Source organism: Xenopus tropicalis, chromosome 5 (genome assembly GCF_000004195.4).
Source record: "Xenopus tropicalis strain Nigerian chromosome 5, UCB_Xtro_10.0, whole genome shotgun sequence".
In the NCBI taxonomy this organism is placed as follows: Eukaryota; Metazoa; Chordata; class Amphibia; order Anura; family Pipidae; genus Xenopus; species Xenopus tropicalis.
This window is the reverse complement of record NC_030681.2, coordinates 105,497,989-105,511,839: the sequence shown is the minus strand read 5'-3', so window position 1 is coordinate 105,511,839 and position 13,851 is coordinate 105,497,989. Positions and strand designations below refer to the sequence as shown.

Here is a 13,851-nt window from a genome sequence, read left to right as displayed (position 1 = left end):
ATTCGGAGGCAATCGGACTTTGATAAAAGGGCCCCTAAATGTTTAAATGATTATAGAAAAGATACTTATCTAGATAATATGCCCCAAACATGAGGGGTAACAGATTCCACAATCAACATGTGCAGGTTATGCTTATACTAAACCAAAAGAGTTCCATCTTCATATATATTCAGCTGAAATGTTTAGTCATCCGGTAGTCCATGCTTCCTGCTGGCTTCTTGTTGCATCAATAGAGATTTAAAGAAAGAGAAAGGAATTTGTTGCTAAATTAATGACCATGGTATATTTCTCACCAGTGCCACAAAACATATCTAAGAAACTTGACTTCTATACAGCACAAGGCTTTCGAGTCATAGCACTGGCACATGGATTTCTACAGAAGGAAGGGTTACTAGCCATTCAGCACATGGAACGGTAACGGTTATTTTGTCTTCACAGCATATTAAAATAATCTAAACTTGTATATACAATTAGCCATTAATTTGCATAAATGAAATACCGACTTTTCATACAAGATGTTCTTCTGAAAATTAGCAGACATACGGAAATTGTATGGAAACTTATTTCATACTCTTACAGTTAATGCAGGTAAGTTGGCATTATTAATGACAATAACATACAGGAAGCATATTGTGCATTGGACTCTTTTAGATGGGCAGTTCAACAAAAGTTTGGGCATTTTGACCAAAATAATCTTGTATGGGTTAAACCTGGCATTCATTACATACTTTTAATTTTAACTAGTCCTTTATGTTTCATCTGAAAATAGTCCAACAGCAGCTAGAGTACCACTGATAACCCTTTTTGACTGATGTTTGGCATTAGTTGTAAGCCCAATAATCATGTATTATCAAACTCATTTTTATAAAAAATATTAAATGGCTATTACAAAAATGTGGTTATATATGGTTTATTTTCTTTTTTCTTTTAAAGGGAATTTGTAGAGGCAGATCTTATATTTATTGGATTGTTAATTATGGAAAATCGTCTTAAGCCAGAAACAAACGCAGTGCTTCATGAACTCACTGAGGCCAGGATAAGAAATGTGATGATTACAGGTACTCATTGTAATGAGCAGAAGAATTGGCACTCATGCATCTACAGAACTAAAACCTGCAGAGCACACAGAGAGCTTTAAAATACAATGAAAAGCAGATGTAGCAGAACACATGCCTAAGATAATGTGCCAAAAATGTTTTAAAATTTAAATTTATTACATTAATTTATTACATTAAATTAATTAATTAATTGTGATGATTGTTCTTGCTTCTCACCAAGGGTGAGGGAGTGAGACACCCCTAGTACTGTAAGTTTAACCCTAAATAATCTCCTTAGTGTCTGAAATATGAGTATATAAAATATTTAGAGCACAACAGTTTTTTTATACAGATGGTAGTTACTGTATTTGGCATGGTTTTGTAAGCACATATTACCCCTTCATTTCAAATTGTCAGATGGCAATGTAGAGGGGGCCTTTCTTGAGTTTTTTTGCACCTAGCATGCTGCATTTCATTGTGAGCAAATAGTGCAGGCTTCTGCAATCTGTTTCACTGCCCTGCATCAATTAGTGCCTTTGCATTGCTTACCAAGAGGTCATGAATGTCTCTCATAGTTACAACAATGTTTTTGTATATCTCTAACCTTCTTATGAACTGAGGAGACCTTGATTTGGTGTTGTGACCAAAATCTTAAAAGTATTCACCTAAATGTTTGTGTTTGACACAATAAATGGGATAAGCAACCTTTAGGAATTTTTAATGTGTCTTTTTGTGTATTGCTTTAAGTAGATTGGTATCTCAGGCTATCAGAGCCACATAACCTACAGCCCCAAACTAGGAGCCACTGTCAGAAGAATGTTAAAGAAGAAGGAAAGGTTAAATCACTGAGAGAGCCAAATGTTAGGCACCGCCCAGTGATTGTAATCATTTACCTGATACCCCCGGCCGGTGCTCCTGTTAAGAGAAAACTGCACTGGCCTGGGGTAAATGAAAATGAGTTTTCCTCTTGCCCTTGTCTTCTTCCTTTAGACATATAACCTGGCCAGTGCAGTTTTCTCCTAACAGGAGTTGGGGGTTTCTGGTAAGCGATTACCATCACTGTACTGTACCTAACATTTTGGCACCCCATCCCAGTTATTGTAACTTTCCTTCTCCTTTAAGCCAAGAGTTAACCCAAATAACACAGTTTGTGAAGTATACATGTTTTTTTTAAACAACTTTCTTTTAAAGGGGATAATCTGCAAACAGCTCTCAATATTGGGAAGAACTGTGGCATGGTTTCTAAAACAAGCAAAGTTATCGTAATTGAAGCTACTGAACCTCAAAAAGATGTTCCAGCATCAATCACTTGGAAAACCTTGACTGAGAATCAAGAAAATGGACACCAAACAAATGTAAGGCGAATTCTGTAGATTTCTAGATTTGATTTAAAATAACCTTTTTTTACAACAGGCTTTGCAAATATGTAAGTAAAACTAATAATTTAGCAGCCCTAGTGTTCACAATTTCTATGAATTTCTGAATGGAATATATTTGCATGTACATGCAATTGATAATGGTCAGTCGCACAGGATTCTATCATTCCTTACCTATGCCAGGTGTGTTGTTTTTTGCATAATAGTTTGGATTTGCTTAGTTCCTAATAGGTAGCAATTTCCTAATTCACTAAAAAGAAAAACAACTTCCTATTATTTAGACAACACCAGGGACATAACAATAAATGGACCAGACCCAGTAAGTCTTGAGAGACCAAGAGCAAATTGGACCTCGGGGAATCTTACCTTATTTCCCACAGATCATCTTACCCAAGGTTTGGTTCTGCAGGATCAAGTAAATTCAAGTCACACCATTGGCTATAAAAAAAGAAACCGTGGAGAATCACTAAATTATACCACCCTTGCTTGGTAGGCTCTTGTGACAAATAACTACATTTAGCCTATTAACTGAGAACTTGTATGTTACTGATGTACACAAAACCAATTAAGAATAGGAACTATCTGCTAATATTTATATGTATGTTTTTAGGATTCATACTTTGGCTCCAAGGATAGATGGAACAGTAGCACACTGGTGCCTGGAGCCTTTCACTTTGTAATGAATGGAAAATCCTTTCAGATTATAATGCAGCATTTTTACGACTTAGTGCCAAAGGTGAGTATTGCATGGTAGAAATGTCTAAGTACAGAATATGTGCGTACAATAAAATCTAGTGCACATACAGCTTTAGCTTAGATTTTAGGGTAATTGCTTGCAGATTGATCTTGATTGTTTTGTGATGTAGAAACACACTGGGAGCTACTACTCATGCCTGACTCTTTTAATACCTCAACCTGTAAATTATTTGATTTTTAATTTAGACGTATAAAATAGAGATAAAAGTCTTCACTGGGTCTTACATACCAAAAAATGTACCTTATGGTACAGCTAGCTTATAGTGCATCTTGCTTCAGTTAAAACAAAAGATTCTCATTAGCAGCGCAGGCCTTGGATAAAGGGCACCCAAGGCAAAAGGACCTTCCAACACAGCCCCACTGCACACAATGCCTTGGGTCTCATAAGTGAGACTTTCCATACCAGCTTAGTTGTTATTGAATCTTAGTAGATTCAATAATATCCTGTTTGGGCACTAGAGACATGGCATGGCATATTCTAGGGAGCACTCTGTAGTGTGGAAGAATAAACCCTTCTCCCATGAATCTATTAATACTCTTTTAATCCTTCTCAAAACCTTGCTGACTAGCATTGCTTGCTACCGCCAGATTTATTATACACAAGGACTCCAAGGTCCTTTTCAACTATGGATTTGTCTAATGCAGTCCCATTAGGGGTATAAGTTACCAACATTGAATCTCATCTACCACTTGGTTTGCCAGTTTGTCAACATCTTGCTTGCAAGACGCCTTATCCTGGATGGATTAATTGGGTTGCATAGCTTTGTGTCATCTGCACTTATACATTACTTACTATACCCTAGTCAGGGCCACCACAAACATACCAATGCACCCAGGGCAAAGATCTTATTAATGGCCCCCACTGCCCCAATAACTGTGTGACAGAGCAGGCAAAAAAGGGTTCTATGCTTACTGATGGCTAAGTGTTCCACCCAGACTAAAAGCCATAAAAGTGGCTATAACCATGATGACCATAATGACAAAATGGGGGACACAATAAGAAAAAACACCTCCACTAAAGATAGTACCTTTTTATTTTACGTTAGAAACATATTGCAATAGAAAAATAAAGTTATTAGGCTATATCTGTGCTATTAACTCAGTGGTTCTGAATACATAGTTTGCCACAGAGATTTTAAGGAATGCATGTCTCCACCAAAAATTCCTTATGTAAGTATTAAAAATGTTAATTTTTTTATTCCCATTCCCTAAACCACGATTAAGTTTTTATGAGAAACATTCGTATTTTTTCTAACTTATAGAACACGGAAAGGTCATACTTTTCTCAAAGACTACGACCATTTCGGAATTCATTCAAGCTTTAGTATCGTGACTATCTTTTCACCAGGTTGGATCTGTAGTGTGCCATTGAGTCCTATGGAAGGCTTCCAAAATCATACATTGAAGGTTTCAAAGCCAGAAAGGTTTTTGCGCCATTTAAGAACGTTCAGATCCGAAAATTTTGTGACTTTCTAAAAGCAATCACAATATTTTCATACAACTAGTGATGAGCGAATCTGTCCTGTGAAAACGCATTTGCCGCGCTATTTTTTTGTCGCCCCCATCTATTTTTTGTCGCCTGTGCTTTTTTTGCACCCATTTTGACACAACCACATTTTTTTTATGTGAAAAATGACACGTGACAAATAAAATTCTGCGTGACAAATTTTTTCGCGACGAATTTTCACAGAAATTTTGCAAAACAATTCGGCAATGGCGAAATGCAAAAATTCGCTGTGAATCCATGCCTTCCGAAAAAATTTTCTCATCACTACGTACGACCGATTAAAGCATTTTCGTGACATTTTAGAACATCAGAAATTATCGTGGTTACTCCGAATTTTTTCCATATCATGATTTTAACCACAAAAAAATTCGGATTTGAATTAATGTATGTATGTATGTATGTATATAACATGAGGCATGTGAATACCTTCTGTTTTTAGAAGGCTTTACACTCCTCATATCTTGCTTTGTGAAGGGTTCTTTCTTTTAGTCCTTCTCATGTTAACCAAGTTGGTTTCGTTTTTTGTAATTTTGTTAACACTTACAGCAGTATGCATGTATGAATGGCTCAGATAATAGCAGGGAAGGTAGCCCCCATAGGGGACAACTGAGTCTATCTTCAGCAGCTTTACAATGTAGAATAACTACAGAATGTGGATCATTTTCTTAATTCTTTCATTCATTCATTTATATATGCCCTTTTGTGTCAAAGAAACATTTCCATATACACAGACCTTTGTAGTAATTGGGTTGTATAGAAATTAATCTATATAATTCATTAATAGTGTATTACTGACTTCAATTGTTGTGATTTTCTACCTCATACAAAATTGTGTCTTTTCTCTTTAAGATACTTCTCAATGGGACCATTTTTGCAAGAATGACCCCACTGCAAAAGTCCAGCCTTATTGAAGAATTTCAAAAACTAGAGTAAGTAGAGGTGAATGTTTTAATAATAAAATGACAAAATGTGTGGGGAAGGTCAGCTGCATGTGATTGTTGTCTGGAAAAACAGCACCATACATTAAAATGGTTAGAAATATATAAAGCATATTTAGAAAGACAAAAGAATAATACATTCTTAAACATTGTGTAGATTGTAAGCATTGTCACCATGGTGCCTTATATATAAATATTTCTACTAAAGATTAAATGTTATTTTTTAGTTACTATGTTGGAATGTGTGGAGACGGAGCAAATGATTGTGGGGTGAGTAGATTATAGAGTTACTGTTTTACGGTTACTTTTTTATATTGCTATCCATAGTCTTGTACAGTTAAAATATTATGCCCCACAGTTTCTTCCCCCTTGAACTTGCAGTGAAATTTGTATATACAGATATAATTCACACATACACATTCTTAAACAATGTTTGTAGAGATATTACAATCAATACAAACTCTTGGCAACATATGGCTATGGTCAATATGTTTGTTAAGCCCCTTTCATGAATGGCAATCAAGGTGCAAAATACATGGTAAATGGGCACAAGGGAGCCCTGTAATTATCACTTAATATGAAATGAATAATTTCCAAGCTGCCAGGAAAACTTTCCTGACAATCAGGAACAAACTGCTGGGAATACCTTTGGATTCCCCAATTTAATCTTTACTAAGGGGCACATTTACTAACCCACGAACGGGCCGAATGCGTCCGATTGCGTTTTTTTTCGTAATGATCGGTATTTTGCGATTTTTTCGGAAAATTGTCGCGACTTTTTCGTTACTAATATGATTTGTGTGAAAAAACGCGAGTTTTTCATAGCCATTCCGAAAGTTGCGCAAAATCTGGCGATTTTTCGTAGCGTTAAAACTTGTCGCACCTTTTAAGTTTTAACGCTACGAAAAAATCGCCAGATTTTGCGCAACTTTCGGAATGGCTACGAAAAACTCGCGTTTTTTCGCGCAAATCGTATTGGTAACGAAAAAGTCGCTACAATTTCCGAAAAGTCGCAAAGACGCCGAAAAAATCGCAAAAAATACGAAAAAGTCGCAAAATGTTCGTATTCAAATCGGAATTTTTCCAATTCGGTTCAGATTCGTGTCTTAGTAAATGTGCCCCTAAATCTGCCTGTGTGATTTGCTAATAGATTAATGAAAATAAAAGACATATAATGATCCTAAATAAAAATGCACTAAACAAATCTAACACCAATGCTTTGCAGGCTCTTAAAATGGCCAATGTTGGAATCTCCTTGTCTCAGTTAGAGGCTTCTGTTGCTTCCCCTTTCACATCGAAAATCCCAAATATTGAATGCGTGCCTCTACTAATCAAGTGAGTTATTCTGTACCTTGTATATAATGTGACTGATCACAAGGCAACTGTGTATGAAAATGTACATGTTTTGAATATTGCTTTGTGTTGAATTTATTTATATAGCTCCAAAAATGTATGTGATGCTTTACAAGGCACAAACACAAAGGGGTACAGTATTTAAATTATGCCATGAGAATAGTTAAATACAAAATAAAGAATTTCAGTACAAAGTTGGAATTAAAAATAGTTTACAATCTATGAAGAGGAAGTGACAGACAGAAACAAAAAAGAAGGGATGTGGGGTTCAGACAAGTACATAAGTCAGTGATATGTTGTATTACAAAAGTGATGAAAAGTGATTTTTAAGGAGGTTTAATAATACAGATACATACAGAGTTCAGTTGCATTAAAGATGTAGAGTTAAATGTAGTGATGGTCCTATTTTGCTTCCCTGAAAAATTTGCCAAACTGCGGAGAAATTTGCAAAGCCACAAAAAATTAGCAAAATGTGTCTACCATGCCACTTTTTTATGCGGAACTTTTTTTGGGCGGGACCACAACCTTTTCATGTGACTGCAACTTTTTTCTCACTTCAAATACATTACAGTCAATGCATGTTTTTTGCGCAGCAAATTTTCAGCAGATTCTCTAGAAATTTACCAATTCTGATTTTCCATGCCTGGCAAAAAAAAATCGCTCATCACTAGTTAAGCGGCAAAGAGACAAGAGGAAGCAGGTCCATGCCCTGTAGAGCTTACAATCTAAGTGGGGTAAAATGCATAGAAAGCAGACTGTCCATAGCTGGAACTAAGGACCAAGAGGGAGTATACAAGAAGTTGAGAGTAGATATATAGAAAGGAGCAGAAGAATGTAGAACCTTAAAAGCTAAAATGATAATGTTTATGTCATGACAGGGAGCCAACAGAGAATGGTATAGATAGGGGTGCAGGCAACAGCGATAAAAACCCGTACTGTATAAATGTCCACTTAGCATTTTGGTGGATAACATTATGGATTTGTAAAATATTTTAGGAGTAAAACTAATGGTTATTGTCTTTAATTATGAATTAGTGGCATGCATTTCAGTTGCATGATCATGAAATACAAAGGGACAGATTCAGGTGGCCAAACCTTCTGGGTGTGTTAAATTCTGTTTCTTATAACCTTTTTTCAAGTTAACACCTTTTTTACACCAAAATGTTACACTTTGCTACAGATAAGCCAAAGTAATTTTAAACTGGCAGTGTTTAGTGTACCATAATGCTATTTTGCCAATGGTATTTTTAATACAACTTTCTAAATACTGTGGGGCACATTCATGAAAACGCAAGTTCGAATCCCAAATGGGATAAATTCGGATTGGATACTATAATTTTTGAAGATCGCAAATATCACGAATATGCTTCCGAAAAAATCAATACGATTTTGCCGCACAAATTTTGTTGCAAAGTACGCAAAAAGTTGCGAAAAATACAAAAAAGTTGTGCAGGTCCGAAAAAGTCGGCGAAAATACGCCGATCGAACGCTCAGGGCGTTAGTGGATTCGTAAATGTGCCCCTGTATGTAGAGGTAATTTTGGTTCCCTTTACACCTGTGAAACTATTATCTGAATTGAACTACAGGTATAGGACAAGGGAACTTTCTGTAATTTCGATTAGAGGTAGGTCCTTAGGGAAAAATACTACAGGGGGTCATTTACTTTCACCCCAGATGCTAGTACTAAAGAACGTAAAAGAATCTATGTGCCCCCCACCCTCATGCACTTTGCACCCTGACATGCATGTAGTAAATGACCACAATATTCAGGCCTGGATTTGTGAGCAGGTCACAAAGGGCCGGGCCTAGGGTGGCAAAGAACTGAGGGCAGCATGTCACTCGCTGGCCGCATCTGAACCGGACATAGAAGGAACTGCTGAGAAAAAGTAACGGATGTGGGAGCGGGTGGGGGTGTGGAAGTGGGAGCGTGTATGTGATCTGGAACAGGTGTGTGAGTGAGTGGGGGGCTGGGAGTGGGGGCAGTGCAGACCATTTTTATTTTTGTTTTCGAAAGACTACAGGGCTTCAATAGCTGTACACATAACCTACATTTTTCTTTTCATACACAGAGAAGGACGAAATGCTTTAGTTACTTCTTTCTCCATGTTTAAATTCATGACATTGCTGACCATGATTGTACTGACTTCTGTAGTGTTTCTGTTTTGGGTAAGACTCTGTTTTTTTAATAAGTAGTTTTAGTGAGAGTTGAATAAAGTTATTGGCTGAATGCTACAATGTTCCTCAAGATAACTAGATGTAGGTTTAACAAATGTCCAATCTAAGCCTTCCCAAGGTGGTTAATTGAAACCATCCCTTCTCTCTGGCATGTCATTCTAGAATGAGAAAAAATGCAGAACAACAACATCTGGAGGACAATAGGCTGGATTTTCCTACTTAGTAAAAATATTTGTAAAAAAAACCCCAAAAAAACACATTTAATTACACCTTTGTTATGTCAGATGAATCCCATGCAATCTAAGGGTGTGTAAATGCTTATGAATAACTTGCCCACATACAATCATTTGCTTGTAGGCTCATTTGCATGCAATTTACTAACTTCTTTGCTACTCCAGTATCTTGTGCAGTATTTTATGCAGCTAGTGAAATTATGCTGGAATTCTTGGAAAGAATGTTGCTTAAGAGTAAAAAAAAAACCACGGTTAATTGCTCCTATTTCTGTACTTAGCTCTTACGGTTAAAAAAATAGTTTTCTATTTTTTTCAGAGACAAACACTTTTGAGCAGTGCTCAGTACTTAATGCAATCTATAGCGATCATCACTTCATTCTCCTTAACATGTAAGTATACCCAGTAATTGCTGATCTTACCAAATAGTCACTGAATTGATGTCTCTATTTTTTTATTATCTGCACTTTGTACTGTACAAGGATCTACCATTTTGCATTATTGGGCAACTTTGCATGCATGACAAACCCTTGAGTAAATCATGAATGCATTATAAGTGAATGGGAATTAATGTGGCAATTCTCTAGGCACTATATTAGTTCCAACTTCTCAGATTCTTGATTGGGAATAAAAAGGAAAACAAGGTTCTGTACTTGCTATATAATGTCTGTAATGTCTATATCATTTTCTGTTTTTTTCCAGCAAGTCTAAATGGCCCTGCCCCAAAGTTAGCCCCATTCAGGCCTCCTGGACAACTTCTGTCCCCTCCTTTGTTGCTCTCTGTTTTCTTGCACTCCTTATTCACCATTGCCTTGCAGACTACTGCATTTGTTCTCCTTCAACAACAGCCATGGTATAATGAACATGATGTTTTCAGGTAAGCAATTGAAACCCTTCTTGGCTGTAACCAAGCCAACAGCACGGCTACATAGGTTTAGAGCATGGGGTACACACGACTCAATCCTTCAGGAGGGGCCTTCGCTATGTGGAAGGGACCAAACAGAGCTATGGTGTAGTGCAACTACAACCCACTGAAGCTGTGTGCAGTGCAAAGTAACAAATGGGCACCAGAAGGTTCTTGCAGCTGAACAATAGAAATGGGTTTATTGTCAGAGACAATCAATATGCAGGGTTATAGCAATACTTACAAAGAGGAAATATCAGGCAATTGCACAACAGGTAGAAAACTATGGTGTCCTCCAGCTTTGCCCACCTCAGCCGAGGGTGGGGAAGTTAAGGACCACCAACCAGCATGGCTTCCCTACGGAGACTAGCCTGGCCAAGTATCTGTATCCTCAGGGTTTCCTTTAGCAGCCAAGGATCCCTCACAGCCGACTATGGATCAGGGGTAGGAACTGACCTGATACATGCCTCTTGTGGTCCTGCTTTAAGGCACAATGCCTGTAGAGAGTAATACTTCCAGCTAATTTCTCCTGGTTGGAGCCAGAAAACGTCTCTTTCTAAATAATCTCACTATCTCACTTTCATAGAAAGTGCTCTTATAAATTATCTTGATACTTACTACTCCTTATTCACGGGGTCCCTGTTCCCCGACTTCACTAGAGTTAGATGCAGCCTCTAGGGTACTCACTTTACTGGGGCCCAGGCTCAGTGACCACCCACCTGGGTCAGCAGATGCAGAACACGAAAACCCTCCCCCCTGCTAAACACTATATCAGAGTGCCAAAGGAGTAGTCTCCCTAATAACCAATAAGACACATATAAACTTTAAACTGATACATGGGTCTTTGCCCAGTAACAGCACAGACTAGGAAGTTGTAGGGTTTAAAGCCATAGGGACATGTTAACCCTGTGGGACCCTATACAATTATATCAAATATATATAAATAAGTAATTCCTTGTGGTCATTTAGCCTTGCCATAATAAAAGTACAACTATGCATTCTAAATTAAAAATGAACCAGTTTATATCCTAATAAGTGGCCTAATAAAGAGTCTTACCAAACTGGTATATATCAGTAAATATTTCCCTTTGACATCTTTCCTCTTGATCCACCATTATCCATTATGTGATGGGCTGTGTGCTCCCTCAGATCACCTGACAGGAAATAATGCAGCTCTATCTGTAACAGGAAGTAGTGTTGGAGTAGAAGACTATTCTCTGTCCAATCATTGGCTGATGCATGTATGTGCTCTATTATGTGTGAACATGGTGCCTCAAACCAGAGGACAAACTTAACTACTTAAAATGAAAATGTTTCATTACAGGATTATCCAATGGCACATACTATTAGAAAATGTATTTTTTTTTTAATAAAAAGTGATATTTATGTGAAACAGTATTTTAAATGTGGGCTGTTTTGTGTGATATATTTTTATAGACACCTGCAATTCTCAGGGGTATATCTTCCCTGTAACTCTTCACCTAAGTTAATAACATTTATTTAGCCACAACACTACAACTTATCTCTGTATTGAATGTATTTCATGGTGCTATATTGGGTTTAACAGATAGAAAACGGAATAAAATGGAAACTCTTATTCCATATTTCCCCACAGTGCATGTTCTCCGTTAAATCACAGTTCAGAAAATGGTACAACAAGACTGCCTCGATTTTCTGAGAATTATCTAGCAACTACAGAGTGGATTGTAACTGGAATGAACTTCATTGCCATTGAATTTGTGTTTTCTAAAGGAAGACCATTCAGGCAACGTCTTTATACTAACTGTAAGTCTCATTATATATTGTGGGGCCCAGCTTCTTATCTGTGTGATTGCAGTTCCCCCCAGGGAATTGTAATAAATAAATCTATTGGGTGTTTCTATGCAAATATGTGGTATGAATATTGTTGTGGATCACTTTTTATTTATAGACTATTGAAGCCACATTATAAACGTCACACAGATGTATTTATTGCCCCATATATAGATATTAGATTGAATCTACAACAACCATTATTGGGTAGAAGGAATCCACTGTATGTGCAATACTTGTATTTTTCATACATATAAACACAAAGCATAAAAGTCCATTCAGAATACAATTATACATGCTGTGTGCCTCTGCAAGCAAGCAGAACTGTATGTACAGAACAGCTGTGGGTGCACTGTGTATTCCCACCACTATGTTTTCATCTATATTTGCCAGTACCTGTATTGTACATTTAAGAGGTTGGGAGAAGGTGCCCCATAGACATTGTGTATGGGACAGGATCACTACGAAACCAAATCATTTTGTACCCTACGTAATCACCTATATTGATGAAAATTATTTTAATTGGTTTTCTTTCTTTTTTTTGTTTTTTTTTTAAGATTTACTGTCCATCATGATTACTCTACAAGTGGCTGTCTATTTATTTTTCCTTTTTGCTGATATTGAGTCAATTTATACAGCTTTTGAGGTAAAGTATATACAATTTGTGCATATATCTATTCTAAACTGTAATAATGTTTATAAACTATGCACCAAAAGTCACTTCATAATTTTAATTCACTGACAAATCATCTTGTGGGTTAATGGTATATTGATACTGTAATTCAAAATACATTGTCATACAGTACAGTGTTTTCCAAATACAATGTAAAACGTTGCCACACTGTGCAGAAAGTGGAGAATTCTAGGCTATTTAATTTAGGGTAAAGGGAAAAAGGGCTTTCACCAGAGAGTCGCAGTTTCATATAGTTGCAGTTTCCAGCCATTTGTGTAAAATCCAATAAAAATGTCAAAACCTTCCATCAGTACTCAGAACACAGAACCTTCCACTTTATTTTCCTTTGAAATGAAAATGAATCTGATTGCACTTGTATCTACTCTTTCAGATGGTTTGTACTCCTTTTAACTGGCGAGTTTACATTCTTATTATGGTTCTGGTGCACTTTATTGTCTCCTATTTTGTGGAGGTAAGTCTACTTGAAACCTATCTATTCTATTAGGGGCTTTAGTTAGAGTGAGCAGCAGCTGCAAAAACCTGTTTCTACCCCCCAAAATTCCAGCATCATGATACATGTGGCAACTATGCACGTGATGCAATATACTATGTGTATGGCTATACTATGTGTAAGCCAAGAATTTAGAAATAAGCACCTGCTTTGAGGCCACTGAGAGCAACATTCAATTGGTTGTTAATCAACTTGTAGCAACCGAGCCACTGGTTGGGGAGTACTGATCTGGTTAATACTTTATATTGGGGAATTCCCCTTGGCTGAACCTTTTCTTCATTGCAATGGAGGGTTGTTAATTTTAACACTGTTGACTCAAGAAATATGGCACCATGCATGAAAATAGCATTTCTTATGATATACATTTAAATGGAAAAGACAGTAAGAAGGGTCAGAAAGGGGTCTTAATATGGTCAAGTCTGGTAAAAATAATTTAAGCCCAGCAGGATTGTGTTGCCTCCAATAAGGATTAATTATATCTTGGTTACCGTTAAGTACAAGGTACTGTCTTATTATTGAAAAAGGAAATCTAAAAATTAGAATTATTTGCTTATAATGGAGTCCATGGGAGATGGCCTT

General features: G+C 36.8%; 1 protein-coding gene across 1 annotated transcript in view; it reads left to right on the top strand.

Annotated features, from left to right (window-relative positions):
• Positions 1-13,851, top strand: part of atp13a5l.3 (ATPase type 13A5 like gene 3) — a 34,731-nt gene that overhangs the window by 20,208 nt on the left and 672 nt on the right. Inside the window, exons 17-29 of the mRNA XM_002934047.3 lie at positions 297-414; positions 934-1,058; positions 2,229-2,392; positions 3,024-3,149; positions 5,526-5,605; positions 5,842-5,884; positions 6,840-6,949; positions 9,037-9,133; positions 9,692-9,764; positions 10,075-10,249; positions 11,892-12,061; positions 12,646-12,734; positions 13,153-13,233. Of these exons, the coding sequence (XP_002934093.3) occupies positions 297-414; positions 934-1,058; positions 2,229-2,392; positions 3,024-3,149; positions 5,526-5,605; positions 5,842-5,884; positions 6,840-6,949; positions 9,037-9,133; positions 9,692-9,764; positions 10,075-10,249; positions 11,892-12,061; positions 12,646-12,734; positions 13,153-13,233 (1,451 nt within the window). The remainder of the gene's footprint in view (positions 1-296; positions 415-933; positions 1,059-2,228; positions 2,393-3,023; positions 3,150-5,525; positions 5,606-5,841; positions 5,885-6,839; positions 6,950-9,036; positions 9,134-9,691; positions 9,765-10,074; positions 10,250-11,891; positions 12,062-12,645; positions 12,735-13,152; positions 13,234-13,851) is intronic.